Source organism: Triplophysa rosa, linkage group LG6 (genome assembly GCF_024868665.1).
Source record: "Triplophysa rosa linkage group LG6, Trosa_1v2, whole genome shotgun sequence".
Lineage (NCBI taxonomy): Eukaryota > Metazoa > Chordata > Actinopteri > Cypriniformes > Nemacheilidae > Triplophysa > Triplophysa rosa.
In genome coordinates this window covers 24,896,611-24,918,842 of record NC_079895.1, presented here as the reverse complement: position 1 = coordinate 24,918,842, position 22,232 = coordinate 24,896,611, and the positions used below count along the sequence as shown (strand labels likewise).

Below are 22,232 nucleotides of genomic sequence, written 5' to 3'. Positions count from 1 at the left end.
TCTTCACAGCGATGCCATAGAAGAACCATTTTGGCTCCACAAAGAACCATTCAGTTAGAGGTTCTTTAACTATCTCTCTTATTTTTTATAATCTGAAGAACCTTTTTTCACCTTTTTTTGTATGCAAACCACACTAAAAAGCCTTGGAACAAAATGGGTGTTCCTAAGATAATTGATGGGCTCAATCATAACATACGGAAATGAACTTTCTTTTTGAAGTACATTGTTGGCACTGAGCAAGAGCAGTCCTGTATGTCGGATACATGACGAGTGGAAGAAACATGACTGTCTGCTCTCATCGCTCATAAAATCAACAAAGTCCATTGGGCCAAAATATGCTACAAACAACTTTAATGTTCTTTCATCAAAAGCCCCTTATAATTGCTTAAAAAAAAGCGAAACAACCCACAACAAAGTTGGTTTTATTCTAAACTGCTTGATATTTCACAATGCTTTTATATTACTCCTTGTTAATGTCCTAGAATAATTTCCGCCCTCCCAGTCTTTCACCAAACCGTGATATTTCTGCACTCCATATTGACTGCGATTAAGCCTCTTGTTTGTTTTTACGAGGTTCTGCAAACTAGGAGAGCCGGAATGCACGTCTATCAGTGACAACATTTCTCATTCGGATGAGAAAATGCTCAGATATTTCTTGAGTCACATTTTCCCCCTACATCTGACGGACCGGAGTCGTGTCACATGTGCAGGCAGACATGAGGGCGTCAATACTGAGCAGGGAAGGTGGAATCACCGACCACCACCAGAATGAAAATAGCCTCCAGGTGTGCGCACCATCAAAGGCTTGGGGATTCAAAAGTTGATCTATTATTTCCGTGGCATGGTTTACCTGAAAAATGACCAACAGATGTGTCCTGCTTAAAGAGCACGAGCGTATATGTGGGTCTGTATGCTTGACCTATATCGCTGTAACCGCTCGGTTGAGATTACAACTTTATGTATTTGGAGAGGCTGTGATAAAATGTGTGTTTGATCATTCCATACCTGTATGAATCTTCTGCAGAACACACACACACACAAAAAGAACATTACACCTCATGGACTTCCATTGTTTGGACAAACTTTTGACTTTTCTCAAAATGCCTTTTGTGTTCTGAAGAAGAAAGTGATATAGAGGTTTTGAATGACATGAAGGGTTACTTTAGTAACCAGTTTTGGTTTTATTTGTGGTGGAAAAACCACAGATGTACTTCGATCTAATCGTAGTTTAAAAATCACCTGCACACAAATAAAAACCCCATTTCTCCTTTTACAGCTTTTTAAGAGCCAAAGAGTGCATCCAATAAATCTTTTCTTATCCATGGATACTTATTTAATTTCATGCATCATACTTCATATCACACATTACTTGCCGATAGATCTTTTCATGCGCCAGCAGATGTTTTAGCAGTCCAAATGCTAATGTTACCGTGAGTATAATGAGCTTGATGTGGACGCTAGTGTGAGGGATAAGAAACTCAACTGATGACAGCTGCTCTATAAAAGTAAATCTATCCTCATGCCCGTCCTGTGAGAAAGCCTTCAATCCCCACCATCTAACTCATGTTTCCTGCTGCGCCCCCAACATATTCACTCAGCAGGAATGTGTGGTCATCGTCTGAAGCGTGAAAGCGGATGTTTAACGCTGGATTTTGGTCCTCATGGACTGGACATGATACGGGAGAGCCTGTGAGAATGTGTGTGTCGTTCATATCTCCTCGCTTCTGCCAGCATAGCAGTATTTCCTCCATCTAAACAATCTCCAAATCTGCTTTAAACAACTCGACTAATAACCTGTCAAAACATATGCCGTTCCCATTAAAGGGATAGTTCACCCGAAAATGAAAATTCTGTCACAAATTATTCATCCTCAAGTTGTTCCAAACTCTATACATTTCTTTGTTCTGTTGAAACTAAGAAAGATATCTGGAAGAATGTTAGCAACTGAGATTTCTGGGGCACCATTGATTACCATAGTAGAATTTATTTTGTTATTTTTTGTTCTGATGAACACAAAAATATATTTTTAAGAATTTTAGGAAAACAGTTCTGGGGCACCTTTGACTACAATTAATTTTTTTTCTACTATGGTAGTCAATGGCGCCCCAGAAATCTCAGTTGTCTAATCTTTATTTGTGTTTAACAGAACAAAACAAAAAAATACAGGTTTGGAACAACTTGGGGTTGAGTAGTTCATGACAGAATTTTCATTTTTGAGGGAACTGTCCCTTTAAAGGAGTCATATCACAAGGAATAAACTTTTACATCCTAATCAGTGTTGGGTAAGTTACTCTGAAAAAGTAATTAATTACTAGTTACTAATTACATATTCAATAGTGTAATTAGATTACTGTACAAATTACTCTCTCCAAAAAGTATTTAATTACTTATTACTAATTACTTTCTATATCTTACATCAACATTGATTTGTTAAGCGATTCAAGGATAGACATGAAACGGCTCTTTTAATTCAGTCAAATAAATAATATAAAACTACATAAAGTAGTATTATTAACTGACCAAAGTATTACAAATGTGAGAATTATACATTAAAGCACAGATTTTAAAGTTAGACATTGAATTTTGATGTCAATTCCACTATTGCACACACATATATTACACAAAGTATTTAGTTTAATTACATCAAAAGTAACTGTAATTAAATTACAGAAAAATAAGAGTAATCCCTTACTTTACTTTTTCAAGGGAAAAGTAATTAAATTACAGTAACTAATTACTTGGTAACTAGTTACACCCAACACTGATGCTAATGTCTAAAATGCTGTTATATACAATAGTTCCTATTTGTTATGCTTGGGAAAATATTTTTTTGGGAGTCCTGCTAACATGGTAAAGGTAATAACTGATTAACATAAAAGATGACATTTTGAGAAATGTCTCAGTTGTTGCGTGTCCATACATTGAAAATCAAAGAGTTTGGTTTGCAATGTTTTTCAAAATCTCTTCTTTTGTGTTCTGCAAGTCATACACGTTTGGAACCACATGAGGGCGAGTAAATGATGAAAGAACTATCCCTTAAACTAACCTGGTTAAAACAATATAACCCCGCAAGAAAACGCATCCGAGAAGTGTAATTCTATCTCACCTGACCACGTGAGAAACAAGGTCAAGGTAAGCTTCTGTCCTGTATCAAACCAGTCTTCCATGAGCAAAGCTAGCAGCAATAACAGAGCTCTGCTGGAGGACACTGTTTCTCTCAGGACACTGGAGTAAGAGCAGCCTCTAAGTTCCACATTCATTATTTAGGTCTCTCTCACTATGATTAATTTACAGGCGGCAGGTTTACTTGGAAATAAGAGCGAGCACTAAATCATATTCCCAGAATCTTGACATGCGTGTAGAGATTACATGATCTAAGGTTACGACTTACATAACTAGTGTAATTACACTGTACTGTGACAGCCTGCACGGTCTGGTATAACATCACTTCAAACGGCCTATTGTTACAGACCCTTCTGTACAATCGCTCAGTATTTGTAACAGTATCTGTCCGCAAGCCTGCAGTTAAGGAATTAATTCTTTACACTTTTATGCACGTTCTTCATCCTCTTCAGCCAGACATACTAGAGCAGGAGTCTTCAACTAAAATTGCTTGAGGTCCAGTAAACGAACCCTCCTTACCAGCCGAGGTCCGCACAATTAAATACCTAAAAAATCATATCTACATGATGGCATAACAATGTCTGACAACAATATAATGAAGGAAAATGTGCAAAATGCCCTAATCTCTAAACTTGCACTGAACATACATTCATTTCAACATTAACAACTTTAAAAGAAAACTAAAGTGTTGTTTTCTACTGGACTGAGATTAACAAATAGCAGCATCAAGTTGTAACTGATCATCCTCTGATAACATTTCAGCTCTTCTGGTGGCCGTTGCAGCCGAAAGGGGGGTTTGTTTAATATTTTCTCTTAGTTCATGTCTTTATTTTCCTTCTAAAAGTGTTTCACACGCAGCCTTGCATGTACTCTTTTACTATTTTCCCGTCAGTAAAGGGCTTGTTATGTTTTCCTAAGATCCACTGTATTCTTAGGGAACATTCATATGCTCGTTGTTGGGCGTTAAGTGAGTGAGGAAGGACCCGTGTAGATCGCTCCTACTGGGTTTTGAGCTAATATATTTCCGTGTCCTTACCTCGGACTGCTGCGGGTAAGTTTCTTCATAGTGTCTCTGTCTAGTTTCATAATGCCGTTTAAGATTTCCACTTTTGACAACCGCAAAAGACTCCGAGCAAATGAGACAAACCGGTCGATGCAGGAACAACAAATGCAAATCTCTCGACCCATTCATCTCGGAAAACATGGTTTTCAGCGTCAACTTTTCTAACTTTTGAAAAGGACATTGTTTTTCAGTCACTGACAGTTACATCTGTCTGCGCGTTGTGCAGCGAGTCTGTCTCTGCTCTCTTCACTCATCAACGTCTGAACGTAGCAACAGTGCGCAAATGTTAACTGTCCGTGGCGCCGTAGGACCCAAACTGCTACTGAGCGGACCTTGATGTGCCTGCTATAAATTTGATTGCATTAGAAAATAATGTTAGGCGTTCATTTATTTATTATGTCAAAATAATGTCTCGCGGTCTCGCATTCGGACCGGAGTCCGCTAGTTGGTGACCCCTGTACTAGAGACTCTTTCCTCGCTGCCTTGAAAATGATCATGATCCATTGAAATACAAACATAAGAGTACCATTTAAATCAAACCAAATTCAAATTTGACCAAATTTACTTTCTTAAAGGTGCAGTGAGCGATTTCTGAGAAACTCTGTTAAAACTTAATCAAAAACTTATAATCATTGTTGTTGCTGTTAACTTTTGACACGTTCGTGAATGCACATCAGTCTGTTACTGCGGGGACATTTCCACGCGCTAAACATGACGGACGCCTCTAAACATGAAACATGAAAGAAACATGATTGGTTGCTTTACCTGTCAGTCATATGGCCTCTTGGGCGGGCCTTGGCCAAAGAAAGTGGCGAAAGCTTCCCGACCTACGTGAGACGGCACCGGACGTGGTGCATCGCAACAAAAGTCAATGGCACCCATTAGAACCCATTCAATTTTCACATTTTGTCCACACTGGATACAACATGACGCAACACGAAAAACCCATTAAAAACAAGCCGGTTGTCATGTCGCATCGCACCGGTCGCGTCCGGAAGGGCTGTCAACGATTAATCGCATCCAGAATAAAAGTTTGTTAGTAAATATAAATAATTACATCAATTCATTATGTAAACACAAACTTTTATTCTGTATGCGATTAATCGCGATTAATCGTTTGACAGCCCTAGCACGGAATATAGTATGCTGGTCCAAGCCTTCACTCGTTTCAAGTGAGGGTACTATTTAAACAGTCGTTTATGAGCACTGTTTATTCATATCACACATTTACGTGAAAATTTTATAAACTCACAGTGTACACTACGGAATCTTAATAATCAATATCTTAATAAATTGCAAAAATTAACCGCTGTCTACATATCTGGGATTTCTTTATGGAGATAGGTTACTATATTGTCATGGCTCTGCTTCCTTAGTCATGTTTTTCTTGGTCATGTAGCAGAGCCATGACAAAGTCTTTGGTTATGTGTGGAGAGAAACATAGTATTGTCCTTTTGACAATAATATACGTTCTCTCCAGTGTCTCGTCTCTGTTCCCGCCATCTCGTTTCCTCGTTATCTTTCCCTGAGTGTTTAATTACCCACACCTGCCCCGTGTCGTTATCCTTTGTCTGTCTTCCCTATATAATACCCTCATGTTTCATTGTCCTGTGTCGGTCATTACGTATGTTATGTGCTGCTTCGTGTCATCGTCTTGCCTTGTCCTGTCATCTGCTCCTCAAGAGTGAGTTTGTTTGTTCTACCCTGTATTGTTTGTATTAGATGTTTGGTTGTGTCGTTTAAGTTTAGTTTTGCTGTTCTTGTTTTCATTTTGCCCCCTCGTGGGAAGTCTTTGTTTTCTGTTTGTTTCTTAGTTTAGTTCCTGATTTATACCCCCTCGTGGGTTTTTGTTTTGTGTTTTTTGTAAAATAAAGTCATTTGTTAACCCCTTCATCCCCGCTGCCTGCAATTGGGTTCTTTCCTGCGTTTGATCGTGACAGAATGACCGACCACAATCAGAACCCAGCGGGCAGCAAGATGGACGGCACGGCGTCGTCCTCACGGTCCGCTCAAGCCCGCTTGCTGCTAGGTTTCCGCCAGGGGAACTACGGGAATCGGGAGTTCGCCGGGGCATTCTCGGCGGTGGCTGAGACGGCTGAGTTCAATGAGGCAGAGTTGAAGATGATCTTCAACTGCTGCCTCACTCAGCGCCTCACCCCGTCTGAGAAGAGGCTGCTGGGTCCCCTAGGGTTCGCGGCAATGGTCAGGTTCGTGGCCAACCGGGACGATCCCGGGGGTGGGGTTCCACGTGGGACTTCCACCTCGCGGTCGATCACGCCGGAGGGTCTCGACCTGACTGCCGCTGCCCGGGGGGACTCGGTACCCTCCGGCTTGAGCTCCACAGTCCCCATTCACTCTGGTGGCGCCGGGAGCGAGCGGGAGGGAGGGGATCCGGGGATGACGTCTACTGATTCCTCCGCTGCGGAACTCCCTCCGGTCCCCACGGATTCGCCAAGGTCTATGGATCCGGTGGTGCGGAGAAGGAGGGAGAGGAGCAGCGGAGGAGCGTCCACGCCGGTGCAGCCGGCATCCAGTCCGGTGCAGCCAGCATCCAGTCCGGTGCAGCCAGCATCCAGTCCGGTGCAGCTGGCATGCCGTCCGGTGCAGCCGGCGTCCAGTCCGGTGGTGCTGCCGATGTCCTGTCCAGTGTCCAGTCCGGTGCAGCCGGCGTCCAGTCCGGTGCAGCCGGCGTCCAGTTCGGTGCAGCCGGCGTCCAGTTCGGTGCAGCCGGCGTCCAGTCCGGTGGTGCAGCCGGCGTCCAGTCCGGTGGTGCAGCCGGCGTCCAGTCCGGTGGTGCTGCCGATGTCCTGTCCGATGGTGCTGCCGATGTCCTGTCCAGTGTCCAGTCCGGTGCAGCCGGCGTCCAGGCCGGTGCAGCCGGCATCCAGTCCGGTGTCCAGTCTTGTGTCCAGTCCTGTGTCCGGTCTTTTGTCCAGTCCGGTGGTCCAGCCGGCGTCCAGTCCGGTGGTCCAGCCGGCCATCCAGCCGGCCTTCCAGCCGGCGTCAAGCCCTGTCCAGCCGGCGTCAAGCCCTGTCCAGCCGGCCTTCCAGCTGGCGTCAAGCCCTGTCCAGCCGGTCCCTAGTCCGGCAGCCAATCCGGCCCCGGGGAGACCCCCAGGGTCAAGGACTGTCCCCCACAGGACTCCTCCTAAGTCCCCTTGGACTACGCACCCTCAGGTGCAGCCGGGGACTGGGACTTCTCCCCACCCCCATGGACTGCCCCCTATGGGCTCTGGTTTGGCCCCTCCCCCCCTCCCATGTTTGTTGTTTTTATTGTCTCACCCTAGTCCCTTTGTTATTTTGTCTTGTCTTCCACTTATTCTGTTTTCCATGTTTTGTCTGTTCTTGTCTTTGTCTCAGTCTGCCTTGTCTTGTCCGTCTACCCCTTGGTGAGCACCTGGAGGTGCTCATTAAAGGGGGGGCTTCTGTCATGGCTCTGCTTCCTTAGTCATGTTTTTCTTGGTCATGTAGCAGAGCCATGACAAAGTCTTTGGTTATGTGTGGAGAGAAACATATTATTGTCCTTTTGACAATAATATACGTTCTCTCCAGTGTCTCGTCTCTGTTCCTGCCATCTCGTTTCCTCGTTATCTTTCCCTGAGTGTTTAATTACCCACACCTGCCCCGTGTCGTTATCCTTTGTCTGTCTTCCCTATATAATACCCTCATGTTTCATTGTCCTGTGTCGGTCATTACGTATGTTATGTGCTGCTTCGTGTCATCGTCTTGCCTTGTCCTGTCATCTGCTCCTCAAGAGTGAGTTTGTTTGTTCTACCCTGTATTGTTTGTATTAGATGTTTGGTTGTGTCGTTTAAGTTTAGTTTTGCTGTTCTTGTTTTCATTTTGCCCCCTCGTGGGAAGTCTTTGTTTTCTGTTTGTTTCTTAGTTTAGTTCCTGATTTATACCCCCTCGTGGGTTTTTGTTTTGTGTTTTTTGTAAAATAAAGTCATTTGTTAACCCCTTCATCCCCGCTGCCTGCAATTGGGTTCTTTCCTGCGTTTGATCATGACATATATAAGGAGACTTAAAGGTTAAGATCCATGGTTTGTTATTTTTCTATGGCATCTGTTCGAGCGTTTCGACCCGGAAACGGTATATGGCCTCAGGCTCAACAAGCGTTTGCTGATTGGCTACACAAGTGTTTTGTGCGGATTGGACCAATCCAATTTGTTCTACTATTTACACCCCTGGCCTATGTGCATACTATGTGCAAACACTATATTTCTTCTTTAAAACGCAACACAAAACAGACATCTAGAAAAAATTCACAAAATTTGGGTGTTGATTTCAATTTTCAGTAGAGTTTCTCAAAAATCGCTTTCGCACCTTTAAAAGACCTTGCTGGTCCCAATCTGCATTATTCATCTGTGGATGTTTTTTGGAATAAATAATCATTCCCAAAAAATGTGACATATGTCTCCTGTTGTTTGAAAAATACAAAGTCGCACCATCGGTTGAGATGATGTTTACATGTCAGACGGACCATTCAGAGAAACAGACCTGTTAATCAACCTATAAATTCATAAGGGGTTGTTTTAATACAGAAATGATAACACACATCACCCTTACTTTCCATACATCACAATAAATAAGCACGTCTGTTTCCTCACCTTCGAGATGTCCTGTCCGTCAATGAGTATGCATCCACTACGTATGTCATAAAACCGGAAAAGTAGACGGATGATGGTACTTTTTCCCGATCCGGACGGGCCAACCTGTTAAACAATGCATTGAACAGCTCATTTAAAGACTTTATTACAGAACTTTCACAGTTTTATTACTTTATATTCTCATCCTACCAGTGCTACTGTCTGCCCGGGCATCACTGAAAAGGACACATCACTGAGAATCTCCTTCCTATAGATACAAATCAAACACATCAATGTTATGAAACACGTTTGGCTTTAAATGTACATTCACAGATACGCCTTAATACAGTTTATTCCAGTATTTCCTGCACAACAGTACATTCTATAAAATCAGAGTTCACAGTGAGCAACAGTCTCAACTGAACTGCAAAATAACAAAAAGACAAGGCACCTTTCTGTTTAGTATAGTTAAAAACAAACTAGGCGTAACAAGTACAGTACTGTGATGATTGTTGTATTAAGTCACAAAAGAGAGAAGTTTTCAGTCTTTATTAATTCATTTATTAGAGATGCACCAATGTATCGGCCACCAACATTTATTAGGGAATATATATATTTTTTATCCATCCATCTAGATATATATATACTATATATGTGCAGCCGTGGAAAAAAATAAGAGACCATTTCAGAGACCGTTTTTCTGAATTTAAAATGTACTATTTATAGGTATGTCTTTAGGTAAAATTATCATTTTTGCTCAATTCTGTGAAATTTTTCCAAATTTGAAATAAAAATATTGTTTCTATTTGCATTTATTTTCAGAAAATGAAAACTGGAGAAGCAGGTTAAAATAGCAGAAAAGATGCTCTGTATGTTTTCAGACCCTAAATACTTCCAAGAAAACAAGTTCATATCCACTTTTAAGCAATACAACCGTAATATTTCTACATGTATTTAGGTACATTTCGAAAAAAATTCATGTGATAACCTTGATTTTTATCAAAGTTTTCATGCGTCTTGTCATGCTGCAGGGCTCTAGACTCATTTTTCCCACTGGTCGCACTGGTGCGACCCACTTTCTCAGTTGGTCACACCAACTTACAATTTGGTTGCACCTTTTTTATTGTAATCATAATGACCTTGCATAATGACCTCATTTGATGAATCGTTCTGTTAATTTGTCACTCTGTCTTTTAAAATAGTCAATAGACCGCTTCATATTTGCGCTTTAACACTTGCGAGCCCAATAAATACAAAATATATGCAAAGAAACTTTGTATTTGTTATTTTATACAGTTGTTATTATTTAGTTTTATATTCAAGTTATATATTGGCTATGAAATGATCTGACACAAATATAACCTGTCACTCTTCACAATCCTCCTTTATTGCCCTCTTTTACCACGTAAAATTAAAGTGAAGTGAAGTGAAAGTGAAGTGAAAGTGACCTATTAGTCAGATATGGTGACCCATACCTGAAATGTGACCTCTGCATTTAACCCATCCAGAGAGTAGTGAACACATGCACAGCAAGTGGTGAACACACGTACACCCGGAGCAGTGGGCAGCTATCCCTGCAGCGCCCTTGAGCAAGTGCCTTGCTCAAGGGCACCTCAGTCGTTACCCGCCGGCCCTGGGAATCGAACCGGCAACCTTCTGGTCACGAGTCCGACTCTCTAACCATTAGGCCACGACTGCCCCGATTTAATTTAATTAAATTAAATTAGCTAGCTCAAAACTCAAAAGTAACTCAGAACTAAATTATTATATATGTACTTTACTACACATTGTCATAAATAAACTTTAAATAGTAAATCTTACTATTGTTAGGACATTGCAAAAGATAGCAGTCAACATGGAAAACACTTCACTGGATAGCATTTTTCCTTTATGTCAGTTGCATATGCGGAACACTTATATAGACGGAAATTGTTAGAGATAATACGTTACTACTTCTAATACTCTATCATTAAATATGTTACCAAAATGATATATTTTGTTCAGATATGTGATGGAGGGGTTATAAAATGGATGTAAGGGGTGGATAAGTCTCCAAAGATATTTCTGCCACCACCGTTTCTTGAGAAGACACTGGTACAGTAGTGAACCCTCAGGGCCCTCTGTGATGACCTAAACTATCGTAAAAAATAATATTGAAAAACTTGAAAAATACTATTTTCAATAAAAGCCGATTTTCCCAATTAGATATGTATATTTGACTTCCTGGATCGATGCAGACTCTATCCACGTGAGATTTCCAAGTCTCACGAGTGTAATTCAAGATCACGGAGCAGTCGCAGTTTTGTGATGTCATACGCTGTCTGCGCATGCTGCAAGAAGTCTAAGGCATGCTTACGTGGGGGGCCTTCGATGAGGCTACCGCTGACAGTACAATAGTAAATCAATGAGAGAGATTAATTTTAAGTGACAGTAAAACTGACCAATCATATCATCTTTCTAAACGGGCGCATTGTTTTTCGCTAACTTTCCGCCATCTGGGGGGTTGTTCACCAGCAGTCTCGTAAAGTGGTTGGTTTGCCAACCGCCAAACTTCAAAAGAAGAAGAAGACTGTACTGTCTGTACATCACAAGACACACTGGATATTATCAGTAATATCAGCCAGCATTGTCATTAGCAAAACTCACCCAGGAGTGTAACTGAAGCACACATTCTTGAAATCAATTCTCCCCTCTGTAAACAACAGGTCTCCTGCATTCACATTGTCCTTTACCTGTCGAACATGTTTATGTGGAGGTTAGAATGAGATTGCAGTATCTCACTAGAACAGGTGCACAGCATATTAGACAAACGTGAAGAATGTATTTGTCAGGATTGTTGTGGGGAAGAAGAACCCAAGCTTAGGCAGCAGCGGTGAAGGGGTTAACAAAGGTATTTATTTAACAGGAAGACAAAACAAAAACCCACGAGGGGGCAAAGCAATAACAACAAAAACAGCGACAAAGACTAACTACACACTAGACTAACCAAACACTAGACAAACTAAACTCAAAACTTATTAGACTAGACGGAGGAATTCACAACAGGACACAGGCATGAAGAACAGGAAGGCACATGAGAGGACCGATATACACATCATGGATACACATCCATAATACACAACGAAGGAGCACAGGACAATGAACACGAGGGCATTTTATAGGGAGACAAACAAAGGATAATTAACAAGGGACTGGTGTAGGGGATGAAACACTGATGGAAAGCTAATGAGGAACGAGAGGGCGGGAACAGAGACGCGACACCGGAGAGAGAGTATATGGAAGGCCGAAAGTGCCAAAATGTCTCTCTCCACACAAAACCTAAGGCTTTGCCATGACTCTGCCACAAGACCAAGAATAGACATGACATGATCAGGTATAATCATGACAGTATTAAAATGAAAATCATGACAAAAATGTTAAGGTCTCTTTCTCATCAGTTTGCATATTAGCTGCGACAGCTTTCCCAATAACAAAGAAATGTGAAGATCAAATAAAGGTTTGAGTAGTGTTATTAGCATTTGAATCGAATCGAAAGAAACTGGGAGTGTCAGCAAACTGCCGCCTGGGTTGGTGATTTAATTGGTGGATAAGGTTCCCAAAGGAAGGGGTAACTTGAGCAAGCGCAGAAGACCAACGCTTGAAGAACACAACTGCCCCATCCGGCAGGGCTGTTATACGGCCACTCACCTCTTTCTCCTCTGTTAGGAGATCAAACATGCTCTCCATGTCAACAAAAGCGCTTTGTATCATTCTGTGCAAACGAAACAGTGAAAGAGTAAGTCAAAGGATAAACAAAAAGAAAATGTCTTGTAACAACGAACAAGCCTCGAGTTTAGACAGAAATAAACAACTGAAAATAAACGTTCAAATCCTCCTTTTATAATCTCACCTATAATATGTACCAAACCAGTTGAGTGGAGTGTAGAGCTGGATAATGTAGGTTCCAAAGAGAACATAGTCACCAACCTATTAAGACAACAACAAAATATTATATGAACATCTCATTACAAATACAGCACTGGTCCACCACAATGTTGAGGTGATCTCGAGATCTACCTCTTCAATGCAGGTTTATGTTTTCTTGCCCGTTTTTTTTTTAGACAGGCAACAATCATAAATCTGACACACAAGAAACACACAAACCACAAAAATGATCATGCATGTACTTGAAACTCGTCCACTGTAACATAGTATGCACACAGCAAGGATCCAGCCAGCAACCCCAATCCAATGATCAGATTCTGGGTTTGGTTTAAGAACGCCAGAGAAGCATTGGTCTTCCATTCAGCAACCTGAAAAGAAAAACAATTCGGTATCACCTCAGTCAACTGTTTCTGAAGTCTCAGTGTGCTGATAAATTACCTGATACTTCAGAATAGCATCCTCAAAGCGCCTGACTTCAAAACCCTCAGAATTATAGTACTTTACCTGAACGGGGAGACATTTTGTGATATTTAAAAAGTGTTAACAACACTACAAGGCAAACCCAGTGAAAGCTTGCTGTGCTATTTGGTCACTTACAGTTTCGAAGTTCAGAAGGGAGTCCACTGCTTTTGACTTGGCGTCGTTGTCCTGGGTGTTCATTTCCCGCCTGTATTTGGTCCTCCATTCAGTGATGATGATGGTGAGAGCTGAAAACAGATTACAAAGTCCAATTCAGCTGGACGTCAAATGTTCCTGACTGTCGGCTTCCGTACTTCATAACCGAGAAGCGGAGCTAACCGGAGTTGACATTAAAGCATGCTGCATAAAGATGTTTAGCAGATCTTCCTTTTCATTTGGTATTTATACACGCTGAGTGATCTGATCACAGCGCTAAACACGGGTATAAACACCGTGACTGAGACCGATTAGGTGGTCACATAAGATGCATACCAGGTGAAAATGGCAGAAAGGGCACCACTGAAATTAAATGTGATCAATCACGCAAACGTATATTATTATGGTTACTATGTAGCCTAAATCTCGTAAAATGACATCATATTCATTTTTGGGTGAACGATGCCTTTAGGCTAGCATAGAACAAAGTTACATCAGCTTGAACCATTTGATTTCTCCGAAGTTAACGCTAAATTCGTCAGTTCTAGTTTATATACTGTGCTGTATGTCCAATAAAGCTTGAATGAGTCCAGCTGCACCAAACACATCTCCTACAGACCAGGTGTGAGGCAATTAAACCTCTGGAAGAACAGGACCAGAGGAACCCCTGCTGAGTAGCTATTTGTATCTCGCTAATGTCATTAATCTACATTATAGCATTCATAAAAACACATTTTACATGCCAAAAATGTCATTAGAAAGATAAGAAATCACTGAACTTGTTTGAAGAAAATGTAAGATGCAGTACAGCACAGTATATAAACTAGAACTGCCAAATTTAGTGTTAACTTCAGATAAATCAAATGTTTCAAGCGGATGGAACTTTTTTCTATGCTAGCTTAAAGGGACCGTTTACCCTAAAATGAACATACTGTCATCATATACTCACCCTCAAGTTGTTCAAATCTGTATATATTTTATTATTATGCTGAACACAAAGAAATGTATTTGGAAGAACGTTTGTAACCAAACAGTTCTGGGTCACTATTGACTACCATAGTAGAAAAGAAAATACATTGTAGTTAATGGTGACCCGAAACGGTTTGGTTTCCCACATTCTTCAAAATGTCTTCTTTTGTGTTCAACAGAACAAAGAAAAATATACAGATTTGATACAACTTGAGGTTGAGTAAATGGTAAATGATGATATAATTATCATGTTTGGGTGAACTATCCCTTAAATATGCAAAAACAACTATAATTTAGTCATTTAGGTTAAAAATAATTACAATAGAATGATCAAAATGCTGTTTAATATACTTTGGCATATAGAGTATTCAGACATGCACAGGAAATGTCAACTTTCTAAATCTGTCATTGACCCATTGTGTTAGAAAAACAACAACACAATCTGTCCTTAACTGAACACATCTCTGTGTCTAGTTAACTCAACTCAATTTTATTTATATAGCGCTTTTTACTATTTTCATTGTTACAAAGCATGACAGCAGGACAACACAAGGTTAAGGACAACATATTTTGTGTTACTTTTAACTCAACCTTGTGTTGTCCTTTTTATTTAACACAATCAACACAAAGTGACTCATAATGTGTTAAAAACGTGTTCAAATTCTATAAATCAAATAAGTGTTATTTAACATGTTCTTTTTGAGATTGTTACAGGTTTTATAATTATAAAAGACATGTATATGGCTATATAATAATGATGCGGTTTCCCGGACAGACCTTAAAGGGATAGTTCACCCAAAAATGAAAATTCAGTCATCATTTACTCACCCTCGTGTAATTTCATACCTGTATAAAGTACTTTGTTCTGATGAAGAAAGAGAAAGATATTTGGAAGAATGTTAGTCATTTTCAGTTCCGGGACATCATTGACAACCATAGTAGGAAAAATGAAATGGTAGTCAAAGGTGCCCCAGAACTATTAGTTTTCCTAAATTCTGCATAATATCTCATTTTGTGTTCAACAGAACAAAAAAATACAATATTTTTATTCCTACTATGGTCGTGGATGATGTCCCAGAACCGAAAATTGCTAACATTCTTCCAAATATCTTTCTCTGTGTTTATCGGAACAAAAACATTTATACAGGTTTGGAACAACCCGAGGGTGAGTAAACGATGACAGAATTTTCATTTTTGGGTGAACTGTCCCTTTAAGCCTAGTACCATACTAACTTAAATGTTAGAGATCTTGATCGAAGACAACTTACACTGACATATCTTAAAATATATCAGTGCCATTGTTCTGTAACGATCGGTTAGGTGCGACTTCTCAAATGCCAGTTTGAAACCATTTGACTTCAACCCACGTCAAGAAAAGTACGTCAAGTAACCTGGCCGTTTGGTTCGAAGAGAGATGGCAACATAGATCCGAAAGTTATGAATTGCAGCTTTAACGACGTGAATAATCATTGACGAGTCATTTCAATTCGCATTGTATTCTACAGACATCCCTTCATGTGACCAAATGTGCGTTTGCGCTACACTTACTGAGGTAGAGCGCCATGCAAATGAAGACGATGAGGCCGAACCAGGCGTGGAAGTATGTCACAAAATAGATGATGGCAATGATGATGTCAACAATAGTGGGTACAATGCTGAACACAATATAGCTGCAACACAAACCAAACGTCAATTATCTAACATAGCAACAATTACAACAAGCATAGATCTTTGATTGGTTTATTGCAGTCACATGCAGCAATGTTCCTACTACCCGGTGAGATATCACTGAAACAGATCTCCTATAAATTTCACCTTAGCAAGTTGTTGACCGAAGAGGTGCCGCGGTCGATGCTTCGCAGGACGTCTCCCGTGCGGCGGCCCAGGTGCCAGCGTAGAGAGAGAGCGTGCAGGTGAGCGAAAAGTCGGACCTGCACCACGCGGCTGGTGTACTGCTGGACATACGTCCACAGGAAACTGCGCAGATTACTCACAAAACCTGACGTACCTGAGAGGCGGGAGACAGGTGGTGGTTTGCAGACGTAAATGCAGCGTTTTAAAAACACACTTTCCTTGTACTTACCTACACCTCCACCCTGCAAGAACTTAAGGAGTGCGTAAACACACACCGTGACGGCCAGGGTCCTCCAGCTCTCCATCGCAGACAGCTGGTTCACTGAAAAATTAGGAATGACAGAACAACTTGTGTGTTTAGGTTTCAAAGTTTCGCAGGCAGATATATGTTTAGTGGTTTTACACTGGAGCATGTGTAGCATGTTTGGTGTTGCATGGAAAAACAGTAAGCATGGTGTAAATGATACGTAAATAAAACATTTTGGGGGCGAACTATCCCTTTAAATCGTATCTTCAGGAGTCTAAAGAGGTTAATAAAACACACACCGCTAGATTATTTCCTATTTATGAGTCCAAGAAGTGTCTCTTCCCTTCAATTACACAAACTCCTCATTAATGACTTCAGGACTTTATTACACCACAATTTAAACTCTCCCATCTCACTGACTTTTACGTGAATCTGGAACAAAAAATGAGCCTAAAGGAGACCGCCTGAGCCAGGAGTCAAAGAATAACGTATCTTAAGAGTGAACACATGGGTCTGTTCTGAGAGTCGAGAGATCCCCAATCCGATTCATTTACATTCATGACCGTTTGAAAAGTTAAAGGGCTAAGGCGAAAGAGAGCGAAATCCAAACAATCAAAGAAAATGCCCAGGGCTAAAGCAAAACCTCTCTTCCCCTTTCTTGAGCTGGGGGCGTAGAAATGGATGGTGAGAGAGCTGATTTTCATCCCTGGCATGGGGCGGACGGAGCTGCGGACAAAAAGGCCCTTGTACCAGCGTGTTAACTCGGCTAAAAGCCTCTAATGCCCCCTAATCGTGACTGGCAGGGTTGGTGACCTCCCCTATTACCCCTCTCAATCTCTCTCTGCCACACAAAAGCTCACTTTTCTCCCAGCGCGGCTTTCATGTCCCTCCAAATGCAAAGCTGTTACTGCTCTGATGATGACGGACATACACATCGCCAACTTCAGGAAGAGATCAAATGAATGACGTACCCTTGAAAGACAAGGATGATGGGAGGGGGAGCGAATACATGAATCAAAACTCAGAATTTCATAAATGCGGTTGCAAGAAAACAAAAGAACGAGAGAACCAGAGAAAGAAGGTCGACATGGTCTTGAGCTATGGAAGAGTTTAGCATAGTTGGGTTTTGTCCCATGTCTCTTTTGTAAAAGCCTGATGCTTTTTGGCTTATGTGAACCGGGGGCTGTGACTTTACTGAGAGGTTTAAGGGGCTGCTCACTCATCCAGCTGGCCTGCAAGGGAATGGGAACTCTGAAAAGGGAGGGCCAATCCGACCGACCATATGACTGTGTATATACAGTATATATCAGTGGTTCTCAAACTGGGGGCCGTGGCCTCCTGGGGGGCCTCAAGATGGTTCCAGGGGGGCCACAGATTTTGTGGCATTTCAGAAATATAGATATTTATCATACATTTTGTGCAATCAAACATCAGAAAAACAACACCACCAACCAAAAGAATTGATGTTTTAGCATTGTTTACCTGAATATTTTCTTGGTTTAATTAAAATTTTAAGTTTAAGATATAAGTCTTTATTTGGGGGGCCGTAAAGCAATGCACTCTACACAAAGGGGGCCTTACTACAAAAAAGTTTGAGGTATATATATATATATATATTCGAGTCAAAGATTTGGCCACACCTACTCATCCTTTGGTTTCACTACACGTGAAAAATATTTTCCAAAAATTTCCAAGGTCTGCAGTCAGGTAACCAGTACGTCTGGGTGAGGCGGTTTTGATCCAGCCTGGAGAAGGTGCACCTCGGTTAGGCATGGGTCTATCACTATACCCTGAGGAACCTGGAGCTCTGGCCTTACAAAAAAGCCCAAGAATTTCACGTGTAAAAAACACATGATCAACGTTAGAAAAGGTGAAATTGATTTTGTTCTGCAAGGTCGACTGACATACATATAATGGTGCATGATGTTTAGATTCATTGAAATTTCCTCCCAAACTAAAATCCATACTTGGAAAATCTAACGTGATATGCCTCTATTGACGTTAAAACATTTTTTACCTGCAATAGTCTCCTAGAACAAAAGTAAAGGAAGGCTTATTCGGGACAACTTGGCATTTCTGACCACTATGCGTGCGAACCTTTCTCTATTATTAGATGTATTCAAATTTTACTTTTTTATTTTCACACTGCTTCAAATCATGATTTGCATGCATCACTTATTAGCTAAATAAAAGATCTCAGCATATTTGCCTGTATGTCTGAACAACAATTCTGCAAACAAATTTTATCTATTCATCCCGACAACCAGTTGAGCATTTGCCCGTCAGCAACAGCGGAAATGGTGTAATATGCTGACCTCTAACGGTCACATGTGATAATGCACACGTAAAGGTCTTGCTGTCTTACTAGTTCTTGTGCTGTTAAACGATCATAATGCATTACACATATACTGTTCTTGAATGTATTAAATGAATAAGGATTTTGAAATGAATTTCACGTCTCGTGCATCTAGTCTTACCTATATTCCTGCTGTAAATAGGCACAAACACATTGATGGCACGCTCCAGGCACAAAAGTGCAACACACAGCATCACCAGACCCTGCAGCAGCACACTGCCCCTGGGCCACATGTATGGCACCAGCAGACCCACTTTCCTCTTGAAGTCCTGCCATGCCGACCTGGAGGTCACCTCCACTTGTCCATCTGTTTTATGGTTTTGCTGAGTTTCATATAAAATAGAAAGACAAAAAGATGCATTTACAGTTCAAAGACGTGACAAGAATTTAAGCAATCTCTCTTTAAGAATGGTTATGCTCACCTCTACAGTCAACACAAATGATGCTCGTTCAGTTTCCAATGTATTTTGTTTCGTGTGTTTTTTATTGTACTTGCTTGCCATTGTTTGACTTGGAGTGAATTATCAAGCTCACGAAAAATCACCTGAAAACATTCTACCATCGGGTTGTAGGCAGTCTAGAATTTGCATTGATTTTATTTTGTAGCGTGTAAGTTACGCTTACTGGCAGTGCTAGTAGCTGCGTGCGTGCATTGAGCTAAAAGGGAACTTTGCATAGGGTTAATTTTCACATGACTGGTAGACCTGCGGTCATGTGCCTCAAATGTTTGTCCCGCGCTGTAAATCAAAAATGCTGACGACGTTTAACGCTGAGAAGGCTGTTTTCCTCCCTTGATTGCGTAGTGTTTGAACAACAAATGTTGCTGGTATTTTTTTCTAGGACAAAAAACTTTCTTTCCTTCGGGTGGCGCTCGGTGGCTCACACAGCCTATTCTCAACCAGCTCGCGCACTGAAATCTCCAAACAGTTTTTGTTTTATTACAGCTCTTTGTATCCTGAAGAGTTTAGTCGTGACTCGTGTAAATGTTTTTATAAGGATTAGTAACTAAATATTTATTTAAATCCACAAATACACTTTTTAAGCACCTCAACCAGTAACAATTGTTATTGGCTCAACTTTAACATCGCTGAGAAAAGTAACAGGTACCATGTGAGTACCGAGGTTCTGCTTATGAAAGCAAAAAAAACCGTCAATGTTGACGTTTAAACATTCAATATAATAAATATAAACGAGATAAAGTTCATATACATGTATATACACAAAACACATTCTACTTCAAACAGAAATATTATTTGAGAAAACGACGTCTGTGGCCCTGACCAAGTCTTGGGTGAAAAGACTATTCTGTGGTTTGCAGTGCCTCCCTGTGGATAAGACAGCTTAATGCATCTATGAACTGTAAACACGTTTTTAATGAATGCTTCAGTCCAACTACATAATACAAGAATAAGAACTGTAGAAATTGCTTGTGAAAAAACTTGTGAAGTGTCGTGAGAAATAACACCTCAGGCAGAACGATAGTGTGAAACTAGAACAAACGAAAAAAGATTCCAATTCAAGAAACAGCGTTAAAATGTAAAATTCTGAATATAAAATGTGCGTCTTGAATGCAAATAGTCGCTTTAGGTAAGCATCTGCCTAATGCATAAATATAAAATGTAAATATCAGGAAACATGCGTTTAGTTCAGCATATGCAACATCATTTTAACTTACAGTTACCTATTTTCTTTGCTAATATTCATATGTTAAACCAACAACAAATAGTTGATAGTTTTATAGAGCTTACAATATGCTCTACAGAAGGCTGACACCTTTAATAACAAGTGTCACTGTGCAGCTTTTCTGGCCGATTTGACACACAATTGAATTCACTTCATTTTAAAGCTTAAGTGAAACAAAATTACTACGCTGCACTATACAATGCGGATGATTGGTGCATTTGAAACCATCAACTGGGCCTTTTTTGCATAGCTTAATAAAACGTTTCCTAGCTCACAGTCTAATAACAGAAGCTTTTCTGCTGAATATCATTGTAGGCCTATGTTTGATGGAAGAAAAATTAGAGACATAGACAGTGAAAGAAATATACATTTTTTTACACACACTTTATACATTTCTTGGTTTGCTTGTTCACAAAGAAAACATATTTGGAAAATGTTAGCAACTGAGATTTCTGGGGCACCATTGACTACCATAGAAAAAATGATTGTATCATATATCATTTTTGGTTCTGCTGAACACAAAATTAGATTTTTGCAGAATTTAGGAAAACAAACAGTTCACCTTTGACAACCATTTTAATCTTTTCTACTATGATGGTCAATGGTGCCCCTGAAATCTCAGTTGCTAATATTTTTCAAAATGTCTTTGTGTTCAACAGAACAAAGCAATGTATACAGGTTAGGAACATCTTATCTCAGTCCGTATCACACACATGTGCACTCTTCAAAAGCTGTCCTTCACATCAGGATTTCACTGGTTTGCTTTACCAGTTATTTTTCTGAATATAATGCAACTAAACAGCTTGCAGAACGGGAGTTTTTGTTCAGCTTCCAACTTAATATGCTAATATGTTATGTTTTTAGTTCTCAGTTTAAAAGCAAGCTATCAGAGCACCACTTTGATTTGCTATTATCCTTTTCAGCGGTGCTAGCTTGCTGTTCACCAATTAGAGAAGTAAATACAATGCAAGAAAGTCAGCATTTTCATACCATTTGCATGTAATGTCTGGAAATGTATTTCTCCGTAAACTGGTCTGTGGCTCCCATAAATGCAGCACCTCTCTGACACCAAATGGCCAGCATCAATGGAACGAAAACAGATTGTACTAAAACATACAAATCAAATCAATATATTCTTATAACACAAGCAAAGATGGGTAATACTATTAATGCGTGTAACCCATTAAAATGTTTTGACTAAAGTCCACAGGGGTTGACATTGGCAGCCCAAAGGCATAAGTGGAGGAACCTTGCCAAGACTTTGGCCGATGGACAAGAACTGCCTGCCATTCTTGGACGATCGTGTGACTCCAGATGGGCTTTTTATTCTCTTATTTAAAGTGTTCTGTACTGGAACACATAAAAAATGCCAACAGCATTTGAATGTCCACATTAACGTGGTGTAAGTGTGTTTTAGTGTTAGTGTGTCAGAGATGAAGCGAAAGAGAGGATAAAAGAAAGAGCACTGAAAGGTGGGAGATTGGAAAAAGTCTTACGTTGGACAGTAACGAATAAGCAACAGAAACAACAGAAGTCCTTCTTTTGGCTTTGTCCTTTTTTACAAAAGCAGAGTTTAAGGGCATTTTTGTACTATTTCAATCCCTACTTTTTCTTTTCCCATATGGGAGGAAGGAGAAAAGAATAGCAGCTGCCTTTCCAAAGCCACACAAAAGAGGGATGAAAAAAAGCGGAAAGAAAAAACTGTTCATGTGTCGAGGGCGAGGATGAGTGGAGAGTAGCGGGACTATAAATCTTATCATTTCCAGTCCACAAAAGGCTGGTTTCTATGACAGGACAGTTACAGATCTG

At 40.5% G+C, this 22,232-nt stretch overlaps 1 protein-coding gene across 1 annotated transcript in view; it reads right to left on the bottom strand.

The window, feature by feature from the left end:
• Nucleotides 1-19,471, bottom strand: part of abcb6b (ATP-binding cassette, sub-family B (MDR/TAP), member 6b) — a 48,407-nt gene extending 28,936 nt beyond the window's left edge. The window contains exons 1-13 of the mRNA XM_057336129.1: nt 19,163-19,471; nt 18,862-19,063; nt 16,367-16,459; nt 16,099-16,291; nt 15,832-15,953; nt 13,297-13,406; nt 13,138-13,203; nt 12,942-13,067; nt 12,665-12,741; nt 12,463-12,526; nt 11,422-11,507; nt 8,986-9,043; nt 8,797-8,901 (exon numbers count right to left, since the gene is read on the bottom strand). Coding sequence (XP_057192112.1) covers nt 8,797-8,901; nt 8,986-9,043; nt 11,422-11,507; nt 12,463-12,526; nt 12,665-12,741; nt 12,942-13,067; nt 13,138-13,203; nt 13,297-13,406; nt 15,832-15,953; nt 16,099-16,291; nt 16,367-16,459; nt 18,862-19,063; nt 19,163-19,243 — 1,383 coding nt within the window. The 5' untranslated portion in view covers nt 19,244-19,471. The remainder of the gene's footprint in view (nt 1-8,796; nt 8,902-8,985; nt 9,044-11,421; nt 11,508-12,462; nt 12,527-12,664; nt 12,742-12,941; nt 13,068-13,137; nt 13,204-13,296; nt 13,407-15,831; nt 15,954-16,098; nt 16,292-16,366; nt 16,460-18,861; nt 19,064-19,162) is intronic.
• Nucleotides 19,472-22,232: the final 2,761 nt, after the last annotated feature.